Raw genomic sequence first — 12,542 nt, forward strand, 5'->3', positions numbered from 1 at the left:
CGAAGAGCAGACTGTGAGAAGTTTCCGTAGAGGTCTTCCGTTCCCAGCTTGCCTAGAGTGCGGACGTGGCGTTCTTTACTCAGCTTGCCTGAGAAAGAGTGAGCATCTCTGCAGTTTAGGACTTAGCAAATAGAACGATTGAGCTTGGAGATAGAAAGTTTTGGTTCAGCTATGTACTGAGCAAGATAGCTAGGAGTGAATAGACGAGCGCAGCCTTGCAGCACCACGAGGTCGGCCGACGTCCACACAACGACGCCGCTCCGCCACGCTGTATTCGGTGATATTGCGCCCGCTCCGGCCACTGATTAATGTGTTGGATCATGTCGGCAAAGTTTCTACGAGGGTTTCATGGGCCGTGTATTGTAGAATTCTTCTCGCACTTCGCATTACGCCTGGGTCAGTCGATAGGAATTACTTTTGAGTTATCGAGCTTTACTCCACGCAAACGCAATTCATTACCACTGCCTGATAGGAGAGTCTTGTAATGAGATGATTGAAGGTCGGGAGTTAAAATAAATTTGTGCTAATCGACTGCATCTGTTTTCAATCAAGTAGTTGAAATCCCAAGTCACTTTCTTAATTAATTTTATGTTCAACATTTGCATCAGGTGGTAAATAGATGAATATAACATCAATGTGCACCCCCTTTGTAATTAAAAGTGATCAATTCAGAATAAATTAATGTCAACACTGCCACCGCAGTTCAATCAGGAGTCACAGGGCCATATTACTTTTTTGCGTTATCCGATATTGCGGCAGTTTTGCACTCTCTGTTGATCTGTTAGTCAATTAGTTGGGGTGAACACACGCCAGAACCAGCGAAGTGACGGGTGGGGTGTTACAATATTTAAAAAAATAAACGTGTAAGTAAAAAAAATAGCTTGCGAGATTTATAAAATGTCCTTCGTATCATTGTAAAGCACAACTCAGAAAAAAACACAGCCGGTAGCACAGCTACTCACCAGCTTGGTCTGCAGTTTGAAGTTGTGCGTTCCGAGCGACGATATCCTGTTACGGGACAGGTCGAGATGGCGCAGGTTGGAGTAGAGGTCGAGTGTGAAGTGGACGTTGCTGATGCGGTTGCCCTGCAGGTTGATGCGCTTGACGTCGGGGTTCAGCTGGATGGGCACGACCTCGAGGTTGGCGTCGGTGCAGGAGGCCTCGAGAGTCTCGTCGTCGCACTGGCACTTGGACGGGCAGATGGCGGCCGCCGCAGAGTCCGCCGCCAGCAGCGCCAGCGCCAGCGCCGCCCCCAGCACCGCCAGGGGCCGCCACCGACAGCTCGCCGTCCGCCACCCCGCTGTCCGCCTCTGCCGCGGCGGGGGCGGCTGGCCGCTACCTGCACTCACCGCCATTCTCACGTCATGCTGGAAGCCCCTTTTGTACGAGCGGTTTCCTTATGCAATACCAAGCGACTCTAGAGCAGCGCCCCTGGCTTTGTATTCCTCCACTGAGTTTCGCCTGTTAGACGTGGTCGTTTTTGTTTACACATCAGCGCCAAAAATGTGTGTCGTGTGAGCTGACATTTGTTTAGTTTGGCACCTGGACGGTGAAAGCGACGTCACGAAAAAACCGTAATACGGTAATAGAATGTACCAGGTGTACCGGTAAGAAATGAGCGTATTTTTGTGAAAATGAAACACTAATTTTGAATTGAAAAGTAAAGACATTTTATTCAAAGTACTGACCATTGCTTTCTATCCATTCTGACCAGGTTTCTGGTAATTTGTGGACACCACGCCAATAGAAATGTTCGTCTTTTGAAGCAAACCAATCAGACACCCAATGTTCGACTTCTTCATAGGAATCGAAGTGTTCCTCAGCCAACGCGTGTCCCATTGATGAAAACAAATGGTAGTCGGAAGGGGCCAAGTCTGGTGAATACCGCGGGTGGAGTAGCAGCTCCCAGCCAAGTGTTTTGATTGTATCCTGAACCAGTTTTGCTTTGTGTGCAGGTGCATTGTCGTCTAAAAAAATTATTTTGCCATGTCTTCTGGCCCATTCTGGTCTTTATCCGATCAATGCATAGTTCAAATTGACCGTTTATTGTCTGTAGCGATTAGTATTCACAGTTTCACCGGATTTAGAAGCTCATGATACACCACACCTTTCTGATCCCACCAAACACAGAGCACTGTCTTCTTGCCGAATCGATCTGGTTTTGCAGTCGATGTTGATGGTTGTCCCGGATTAACACATGGTTTTTCCCGTTTAGGATTCTTAAAATAAATCCATTTTTCATCGCCAGTAACAATTCGATGCAAAATTGATTTTCTTTCATGTCTTTGAAGCAAAATTTGACAAATGGTTTTTCGGTTTGCCATCTGTCTTTCATTCAATTCATGTGACACCCATTTACCACACTTTTGGATCTTTCCCATAGCTTTCAAACGGTCAGACATTATTTGTTGTGCAACATATAGCATTGCTGCCATTTGCTTCTGACTCAAAGTATCATCTTCACCCAATATTGCTCGCAATTCGGCGTCTTCAAACTTTTCTGGTGGTATTCCACGTTCTTCATTTCTTACATGAAAATCATTATTTCTGAACCGTTGAAACCATCTTTTGCGTGCTGCTTCTGATAGAGCATGCTCACCATAAGCCTCGACAAGCATTCGATGCGACTCTGCAGCACTTTTTTAAAAATGAAAACAAAAAATTAATGCTTTCTGCAAATCGTCACTTTCTGTTACAAAATTCGACATTGTTAACACGATGAAAACATATGATGTTGTTTGTTCCATGACTTGATGTATACTAAATATCTTTGACAGATGTCATACCAACCAAACAAAAAAAATTAAGGCTCGTTCACAACAAATGTTCCCTATCGACACATTTGTATCTTAAAGCTCATTGCATACCGGTACACCTGGTAGGAACCGGCAATGTGCGCTACTTGTACCTGACTGCCGCAGTGCTCGAGTCGCGGGCAGTCTAAATGAGAAGAGCTCACCCCCAGCTAGTGCCAGAGATACATTGAAACGCCAAAGAAACTGGCATAGGCATGCGTATTCAAATACAGAGATACGTAAACAGGCAGAATACGGCGCTGCGGTCGACAACGCTTATATAAGACAAGTGTCTGACGCAGTTGTTAAATCGGTTACTGTTGCTACATTGGCACGTTATCAAGATTTAAGTGAGTCTGGACGTGGCGTCTTGTCTGCGAACGAACGATGGAACACAGCATCTCCGAGATAGCGATGAATTGGGGATTTTCCCGTACGACCATTTCGTGAGTGTACCATGAATATCAGGAATCTGGTAAAATATCAAATCTTCGAGATCGCTGCGACCGGAAAAAAAAATCCTGCAAGAATGGGACCAGCGACGACTGAAGAGAATCGTTCAACGTCCCAGGAGTGCAAGCCTTCCGCACATTGCTGCAGATTTTAATGCTGGGCCATCAACAAGTGTCAGCGTGCGAAACATTCAACGAAACATCACCGATATAGGCTTTCTGAGCCATAGGCCCACTCGTGTAACCTTGATGACTGCACGACACAAAGCTTTACGCCTCAACAGGGCCCGTCAACATCGCCATTGGGCTGTTGATGACTGGAAATATGTTGCCTGGTCGGACGAATCTCGTTTCAAATTGTATCGAGCGGATGAACGTGTACGGGTATGAAGACAACCTCATGAATCCACGGACCCTGCATGTCAGCAGGAGACTGCTCAAGCTGGTGGAGGCTCTGTAATCGTGCTGGGCGTGTGCAGTTGGAGTTATATGGGACCCCTAGATACGTGTAGATAGTACTCTGACAGGTGACACGTACGTAAGCATCCTGTCTGACCGCGTGCGTCCATTCATGTACGTTGTGCATTCCGACGGACTTGGACAATTCCAGCAGGACAATGCGATACCCCACATGCCCAGAATTGCTATAGAATGGCTCCAGGGACACTTTTCTGAGTTTAAACACTTCCGCTGACCACCAAACTCCCCACACGTGAACATTATTGAGCATATCTGGGATACCTTGCAACGTGCTGTTTAGAAGAGATCTCCACCCCCTCGTGCTCTTACGGATTTATGGACAGCACTCCAGGATTCATGGTGTCAGTTCCCTCCAACTCTACTTCGGATATTAGTCTATGCCACGTCCTGTTGCGGCACTTTTGTCTGTTCACGGATCCCCTACACGACATTGGGTATCTTTGGCTCTTCCACGCAAATATTGGTGGGCCATCGGGATGTCATGTTAGGATTCTACATAGTATCAGAAAGGCACGGACTACGACCTTACTTGTAGAGAGCCACTAATTTGGATGGCTAATGGGAAAGTGGCAGAAATGGCAACACTATTAAATAAAGGTGCAAAAAATAAACAAAGACATCCATTGTGAAATCAGTACAGAACGTGTTACGCCGATGCCAAGGTAGCCCCTGAGGGCTGGCAACCCATATTACACCACAAAGGACGGGGTTGTCTTTGTCCAAGGCGTACCAAAAGCACCATGGTAAAGACCGGCTATTTTATATACAAGATAATGGAAACAGACATTCCGAGCACTACTTCCTGCAGGGGGAGCTCGAGCCACGGCCTGCTGGAAGTATCACTACGCCAAAACCTGATTGGCTGCAGACAGCTATTTAGGGGCTAGAACCAGCCCCAAAGTTCAGTTCACTCCGGAGGCCGACCTCGTGGACTTCGACCGCTGAAGATTACGTCTTCGTCTCTGAATTTCACTTTTATTAGTGTGTATGTGCTACCACGAACCTCTGTGGAAATTTAGAAAACTTTTGTTTGCCTCAATTAGGAGACTTTTAATGGCATTTTTATTGTCAGCTTTCTTTTGCTGTTCAGTCGTCAACTTTGTAAATTTACCTAAATAAAAGTTGTGTTTGTGAAAAATTGCTAATTGACAGTCACAACAGACCGTGGTAAACTTAATCGAGGTTAGCCTCCCTGATATAAAAATACTCAACCGCGAGAATTAGGTACAGACAACAAAAGAGCGTTTGCTGGCACTGCTGCTCTCCCGTAGTATCTTGCGAGCGCCAAACCGAAACGGCAATGGAATCCGAGCGTCATTACTTGATTTGGCCCGAAGTAGCGACCGATAAACTTTACCGCAGAATGGCGAAGCGTACCTATAGATAAGATGCGTTCCCGTGCGAGACGGCAACTGGAGGACCTTCCAGAGAGGCGTTGCAGAATGTCACGGAGCGGCGGTTTGTTAGCTGGCCGGTCCCTCATTCTAGCGGGCCTACGGCTGGTGTCAACTTGCTGGGTGGTCAAGTGGCTAGCTGTCGTCTGCTGGCCTGTAGAACTGGCCACTTCGTTTTTGACGCATATGTTTTCTAACATGGTGCAGCTTCCGCCATTATATTCGTGTGCACCTCAAGACCGAGAAGACACTACGTTTAAACTTGAATCTTAACAGTCGCGGCCACAATGAACAAATTATTAATTCCTCTCCAATTGACGGCAACCGAAATCTGTTTACAGATTTCGTTTTCTCTGTATGTAGGGAAGTATTATTAGAAGTTTTCTTTGCTTTCTGTAATTATTTCGATATTTTAATTCGAGGTTGAATTTTTAGATACATCGAAATATTGATGGAGCAGCAGTTTATTGTTCATCAAAAGATACTGAAGCTGTCACTTGTTTTCCTATTTATTAATGACTTCTCGACTCACCCTGTCTTCTTTGCCTTGAGCGGTTGCACACGCTCTTGTCACACCACGTAGCGTTCTTGGAAGGGTTCGTAACAAGATGAGTTAGAAATGATGATCGAACCTCTGACGACACAATGGCAGAAATCATTGAATGCTTATGATTTAATCCAAAGTCGACACGTCAAGTGCACCGAGAATATTTTAACCAATGATGAAATCTGGAGGATATCTTAGTGTGTAGATTGTACGAACAGTTATTCAGAGCTAATCTCTGTGCTTTATGGTTCTTTAAACTATGTGTGTTAGATTGTATTAGGTTTGAGATAACCTGGGCTTTATTTAAACAGTTTACTAGTTACAGCTTGGTTATCTTATATTGCTAAAATTGTTTGTGCCACAGTTGTTCGGAACTAGTTGTGTAGTTCCTGTCTATAGGGTTTGAGTCCTGTTGGCAATTTGTGAATATTATATATGCTGTTTATATATAATTTATTTCGTACTGTGGCTCAATGTAAGGTTCATTTTTGCTATCTGCTATTTTAGTTTAACCCATGTTGGCTTTGTAGTTTAAATTTTATTTATGCATTCTTTTATACAACTAGCCCGAATTACCACAACTCAAAACCGAGCTACGTACATTGGTTACATTCTTTCTCTGTTGAGATTTGCTTTCTACATAATTCCAGGCTTGTCTGTGTTTCCTAGTCTTTGGATCTTTAAACAGACAAGCGCTTCCTATCTAAGAGAGTTCGAATAATGATACTCTGATTTACGTAAAGTATAATTTCGCATTGTTTTTATAGTTGTTCAGTGCCTGTAGTGATCTGGTTTGTTCATAGGTGTTAACTGAGCCGAAAGGATAGGGAACATTCATCCGAACATTTCAAAACATCTAGATTGACCCTGCGGGAAAATAAATACTCACAGACACATAAAACATTACTCTGGAGGCAGTAAGAAGCACCTTTTTACTTTATCTTTTTAATTGCCAAATAAGATAAAAATTATTTTTCTCTGTAAATAGATCTGACTTTCTCACTGTTGAAACAGTTTTCAATAAAAGGTGCATATCTAATTACTTTCTTATTGTGTCATAGTGGAGGCTTCTTCTCTGCCGATTTAATGTATAACGTAAATATCTTATTGTTTCTGGATATTTCGTGTCACTTACGCGAGAACTTTCGAGGGAAAATACAACCTTGCAATGTGTCACAAAAACGAAGCAAACAACGAACTGAAGATTGAAAAGACACAAAAGCATGAAATCCATGACTATAACATGAGTGAGCTTGGCGAGAGTTGGTTAACTGCGATATTGTTGTACTGTGTTGTTCAGAAATACGATATAAAGTTCCTTCGGACATTCATGACAACAGTTAAACTGTCTCCTCTGTACAAGAATACTAATGACTGTCGAGTGCACTTTGTACACACGTGGCTCACGACGTATGGACGTTTGAGTGAAACCATGAGTCGTTCTCGGAAAGCCTGATGGTAAGGAGACTGCTCGCGATAAGCGGAAAACCGGGGCTCCCGCCATTTCATTATACATCTTATGGTTGTCCATATTTACGACTGCGAGTACATTTGATGAAAGAGTTGGTTAAGTTCCGATGTTACCAGACGACGCCACAGACACGTCTTTCCGCGCATGCGCAGTCTGCGGCACACTCAATATTCTAGAACACACTCGCCACAATCAATTGCTCATTTACGTCACAGACTCACTTGCGACGCGGTTTGCGGCTGATTTACACGATGGCACGTGGCCCGCGTCCACCACGATCAGTCGATTTTGACCATAAAGTCGCTCGTGCTAAAAGGGCTTTAGAGGAGCAACTTTCTCGTCAAAATGTACTGATCGTTGAGGGTATGCGTTATGTGCCAGCGTGTAAATCAGCCGCGAGCCGCGTCGCGAGACGGTCAGCGACGTAAATGAGCAATTGTTTGTACTGAATATGATGTTTTAGTTCCTATGACGAACAATCCGCAGGTTACAAACAAGAGATGGAGTCTTCTTCTGTTAATATAGGAAATTAACCAGTTATCGCTTCGTTGCGTCATAGCAATGGATTATGTGTCTACATTTCACTGTTACCTTTGTTTTAACGACGTGTCGTAAAGTATGGGCGAGTAATTGATTATTTTTCCTACGACTGTTTGTAGCAGTTTGTTTCCAAAACGTGAAATAAGGTATTGGGCTGCCCTTCCTATTTTTCAATGCAAGAACCAAAATGTGCAGATTAATAGTAAATTGAATGTTAATAAGAACCACCATAACTGTAGTCCAGGAGCATTTATTAAGCCGCAGCCTGGATTGTTCTTAATGAACTTCTTTAGGTGACACCTGAAGATCACCAGTAGTCTTCGTAACTAATTCTCGCGATGTGGTGGAAATGTGCCGTTGTCATAAACCAAAAATGTCTAATCGCCATTCGTAACGCTAAACCACACATTCTAGAACTCGATACATTGGCGTAGTATATAAAGTGCAGTAGGCTAGTATAGTGCAGCACATTGTTGTTTCCTGTATAAACTAATGGCCTTGTTTGTACAAGGCGGTCGCTGAAGTGTTTCAATGTGCTAGTCGTGTACCACAATGTGCTTTTTAGCGTCATGTGTACTACACTGCTTTTGGCGACGACGGTAGAGGAAGCCGATGAAACGAATGTGAACTGGCAAGTAAGCCGAAAAACAAAAAAGTGAAAAACTATATTCTGTAAATAACAAAGTTTTGTACTCACCGTTGTGGTGATGAATGAGACGCAATTTACTTCCCGCTCAATTTTCTTAAATTGTCTTTCCAGACTCAACAGGGAAAGACAAGGGCAATAAACATACAGAAACAAGGATATCTTCAGGAGTGCCCCAGGGAGTGTGATAGGACCACTGTATACACAAATGATCTGACTGTGAGCAGCAATCTTTGGCTGTTTGCCGATGATGGTGTGATGTACGGGAAGGTCTACTGGGTTACTGACTATACGGGGATACACGATGACAGACAAAATTTATAGTTGGCGTGATAAGTGACACGTAGCTCGAAATGTAGAAAAATGTAATGCAGAAAAATGATAATGCAGATGACTATAAAAACATATTACTCGTATTTGAACACAGCATTAGTATTGCGCTGCCTCTCACAATCGCGTCGGTTAAATATCTAGGCGTATCGTTGCCAAGCGGTATGAAATAGAACGAGAATGAAATGACTGTAGTAATAGGACAAGCGAGCGGTTGATTTCGGTTTATTGCGAGACTCGTAGGGAAGTACGGGTGATCTGTGAAGGAGACCGCGTATAGATCACCACTGCGATCTACTTTTTAGTACTGCTCGAGTGTTTGGGATCCCCACAAGTTCTGATTAAAGGAAGACATCAAAGCAGTCCACAATGGGCTGCTAGATTTGTTAGCCGGTCGCGGTGGCCGTGCGGTTCTAGGTGCTCCAGTCCGGAGCCGCGCTGCTGCTACGGTCGCAGGTTCGAATCCTGCCTCGGGCATGGGTGTGTGTGATGTCCTTAGGTTAGTTAGGTTTAATTAGTTGTAAGTTCTAGGGACTGATGACCACAGCAGTTGAGTCCCATAGTGCTCAGAGCCATTTTTTAGATTTGTTACCGGTGGGATTGATCAACACGCAGGAATTAAGGAGGTGCTTTGGAAACTGAAACGAGAATCCCTGGAACGAAGGCGACTTTCTTTTCGAGGAACACTGTTGACAAAATTTAGAGAACCAGCGTTTGAAGCTGACTGCGGAACGATTCTACTGCCGTCAAAGAAGAAAAGAAATTAGGGTTCGTGCGGAGGATTATAGGCAGTCGTTTTTCCCTCGCTCTATTTGCGAGTGGAACAGGAAACGAAGCGACTAATAGTGGTACAAGGTGTCCATCGCCACGCACCATGCAGTGGCTTGCGAATTTTCTACGAAGGTGAGGAAGTCGCTCAGACGCTGATATAATTATGTGTCTATGAAACTGTAGTTGTTACATCTGTTACACTGTATATCGTAATTTTTTTCTGTTTCCGTCTTTCCCTTAGTTGCTCTAAATTCGTGGAGGTATGTACCGTCTATGCAACTAAATGAAGGCAGTTCGTTTATTGCCATTCGCGTTTCGCTTCTTTTATTTGGGAAGCGTCATCAGTGGCCTGAAATACATGTTTCCTTTTATACGTACAATAATCGTATTATGTGGTAGATATAACATGCTGATATATTACATTTTGTCTTGTTTTTCTCTTGTTTTTTACGTTAGAAGCAACATTTGTAGCACAAGGTCCGTACTGTGAATGCATCGTTCGGTGTTTTACACAGTACTGAACTTGTGCTACAAAAGTTGCTTCGAACCTAAAAAACAAGAGAAAAACACGAAAAAATGTAATATAGCAGCATGTATATCTACCACATAATACGTTTATTGCATGTATAAAAGGAAACATGTATTTCAGGCCACTGATGATGCTTCCCAAATAAAAGAAGCGAAACGCCTATGGCAATCAACAAACTGCCTTCATTTAGTTACACTGTATATATTTAGACAATGGCTAGGCGTGCATTGTATCTATCTGTACGGCCTGTCCCATAGTAGTTACCGTACGCTGAAAGCAGTGTACAGATGAATGTGACATTAAATCGTATCACTCTAGTGCCTGTGAATACATGTAAGCTATTACTTCTAAGCATTTTGTTTTCTGTCACCGCAACTGTGACTATAATGCGCGCAGATTGCTAGTAGATGCTACACACAGGACACATGTATCGTGGCAGATGACCCACAGCTTAGCATACGTAAGATTCTAGTTACTATCGACGTATGTAGACCTCTATGCTTATCTTCGGTTGTATAAATAAACAGTGATTAGTTGATAAGTATTCTGCGTGACATGAATCTGTTCACACTGTTAACACTATTACAGTGCTAACACAAATGTGTACACTCCGTAGCACAGTTTTTTGTAGATTGACGACGTAATTAATATTACGATATGATGACCGTACCATTGTGAACTATTGACGTCTTTATGTTACGTGGCTTCCGTAATGAATCCATCACTGTGTTAAGGTACACTTTTATTTTCAGTGTATTGTTGTTGGTTTTATCACATGCATGATTTTATATTTCGTCTAACATGATGCTGTGACTACTTTTATGTAAGTGACATTCCATTACGCATGTGTTGATGTTAACACTTACATCAGTTAACAGATTTGTGGCATTTTAAGTCTGTAATGTTACTTATGTATAATTTTGTTTGGTAAATAGAAATCTAATCATGGATAAACGGCTGAAACTCACTGTATAAATAAAGTATTTTACCAGCAGCTCAGGGTGGCAATATGACGTTTTTCAAGCACGAGAAGAGAAGACAGGACAGAAGAGGGTTTCAGTTTCGGTTCGTACTATGGCCATGCATAGAAAGTTTTTTATACTACAACGATTTTCATCGTGCATTCACTCACAAATCTACCCTGCGGAGAAACTGAATGAGCAGTATTACCAAGGCTAGCACATTCTAGATTTGACTTACGCGGGAAATAATGAAATTACTGCATTTGCTGCTGCAGTAGTGATTATCTACCTTATTGTTTGGGAAGTATATCATCAGCCGAATTGTGGAATTATACATGTCGTATCGGTTTCTATCAACGCACGACTCTGTTACACAGTAAAATGTAGACAGGCGGACTTACCGAAGCGCGCACCACGGGCGTCACTGGGCGTTGATGCCGGGCTCTGCTGCTGTGACCCATGATTTAAGGAGGCGGGCCGCGGGGACCCGGCGTGGGCGGCGCCCTGGGGGCGCGCGTCGCCCCACCACCGCCGTGTTGTCTGCTCATCCTCCATTCCACGGCGTCGCTGCGATCATGGGCTCCTGCAACACCAAAAGCCGTGGTATTGGCAGCTTCGTCTTCGTCTCCGTCCTTCGCGCCGGTTTGCGCCAGTCCCAGATCAAATAGCGCCCTGTAACGAACCGAAACATCTCCGGGCATAATAAGGAACCCGGAGCCGGCAGCTCTGTGCTGCGGCGCGCAGCAGCAGGGCACGTACGCGGCCTTGTTTTATGTCTGGGAACCAGATTGCGCCAGCCGCCGGCGCGGGATATGACATTCAGCATGAATTTAAATTGGGAGATGGCGCGGTGGCAGCACCGTCGAGAGATTGGAGAAACAACTGAAGGGCGAAATAAGCTCCGGAGAATGGGGGGGGGGGGGGGCGGCCGCTCGATAGCCTCGGAGGAGTGCACGTTTTTATAGGGGACATAAAATAAACAGACTCCCGACACAATACGATCGGATTCCGTATAGAGACGGGCATAAACCGCTCTCCGTCGGCCTGGGACCTCTTCCCCCGACTTCTTCCTGCCACTGCGGCAGGCGATGGTCCCACTATTCTTGCTTCTCTTTCTCGAGAATAAAGTCGGCTGTACGAAGTAACAATCTGTCTGTTCTTAGCGTATTATCACCGACACTTTAGTCTGGACGTAACGGACTGCAACATCCCTGGAAATATAAAATGATGCGAAACTGCTTTGGATCTTCTTCCTTACTTGACTTTTCGAGAACTTGCAATAAAACGGATTAAAATTGTTTGACAATTGAAGTGTGTCACTTGCCGCTACGGTGTTGCCATTCGGCTGGTGGTTATCGCTCGGTTATAGGCGACACACAAACACGGCGACTCACTTCACGAATACAGTTAATGCGTAACGCGGAGCAGTGTTGGAAGCGGCCGCCGCGAGGTATGACGGGATTGCGATACGCTCTGTCGACTGCTGATTTTAGTGACCAATAACTGAACTGCGGGGGGCGATGCGTTTTGTAGCCCTGAATTGAAACTCAGAGTAACGTAACCTCAACATAGTGATATGGAGCGACAGAACTAAAACTATAATCGTTTTTTCGCGGCGATAAAGG

General features: G+C 44.2%; 1 protein-coding gene across 1 annotated transcript in view; it reads right to left on the minus strand.

Annotated features, from left to right (window-relative positions):
* The window catches only part of LOC126483197 (leucine-rich repeat and transmembrane domain-containing protein 2-like), a 39,985-nt gene extending 28,513 nt beyond the window's left edge, over positions 1-11,472 (minus strand). The window contains exons 1-2 of the mRNA XM_050106601.1: positions 11,319-11,472; positions 963-1,339 (exon numbers count right to left, since the gene is read on the minus strand). Of these exons, the coding sequence (XP_049962558.1) occupies positions 963-1,339; positions 11,319-11,472 (531 nt within the window). The remainder of the gene's footprint in view (positions 1-962; positions 1,340-11,318) is intronic.
* Positions 11,473-12,542: the final 1,070 nt, after the last annotated feature.

This window comes from Schistocerca serialis, chromosome 1 (assembly GCF_023864345.2).
Source record: "Schistocerca serialis cubense isolate TAMUIC-IGC-003099 chromosome 1, iqSchSeri2.2, whole genome shotgun sequence".
NCBI classification, from domain to species: Eukaryota; Metazoa; Arthropoda; class Insecta; order Orthoptera; family Acrididae; genus Schistocerca; species Schistocerca serialis.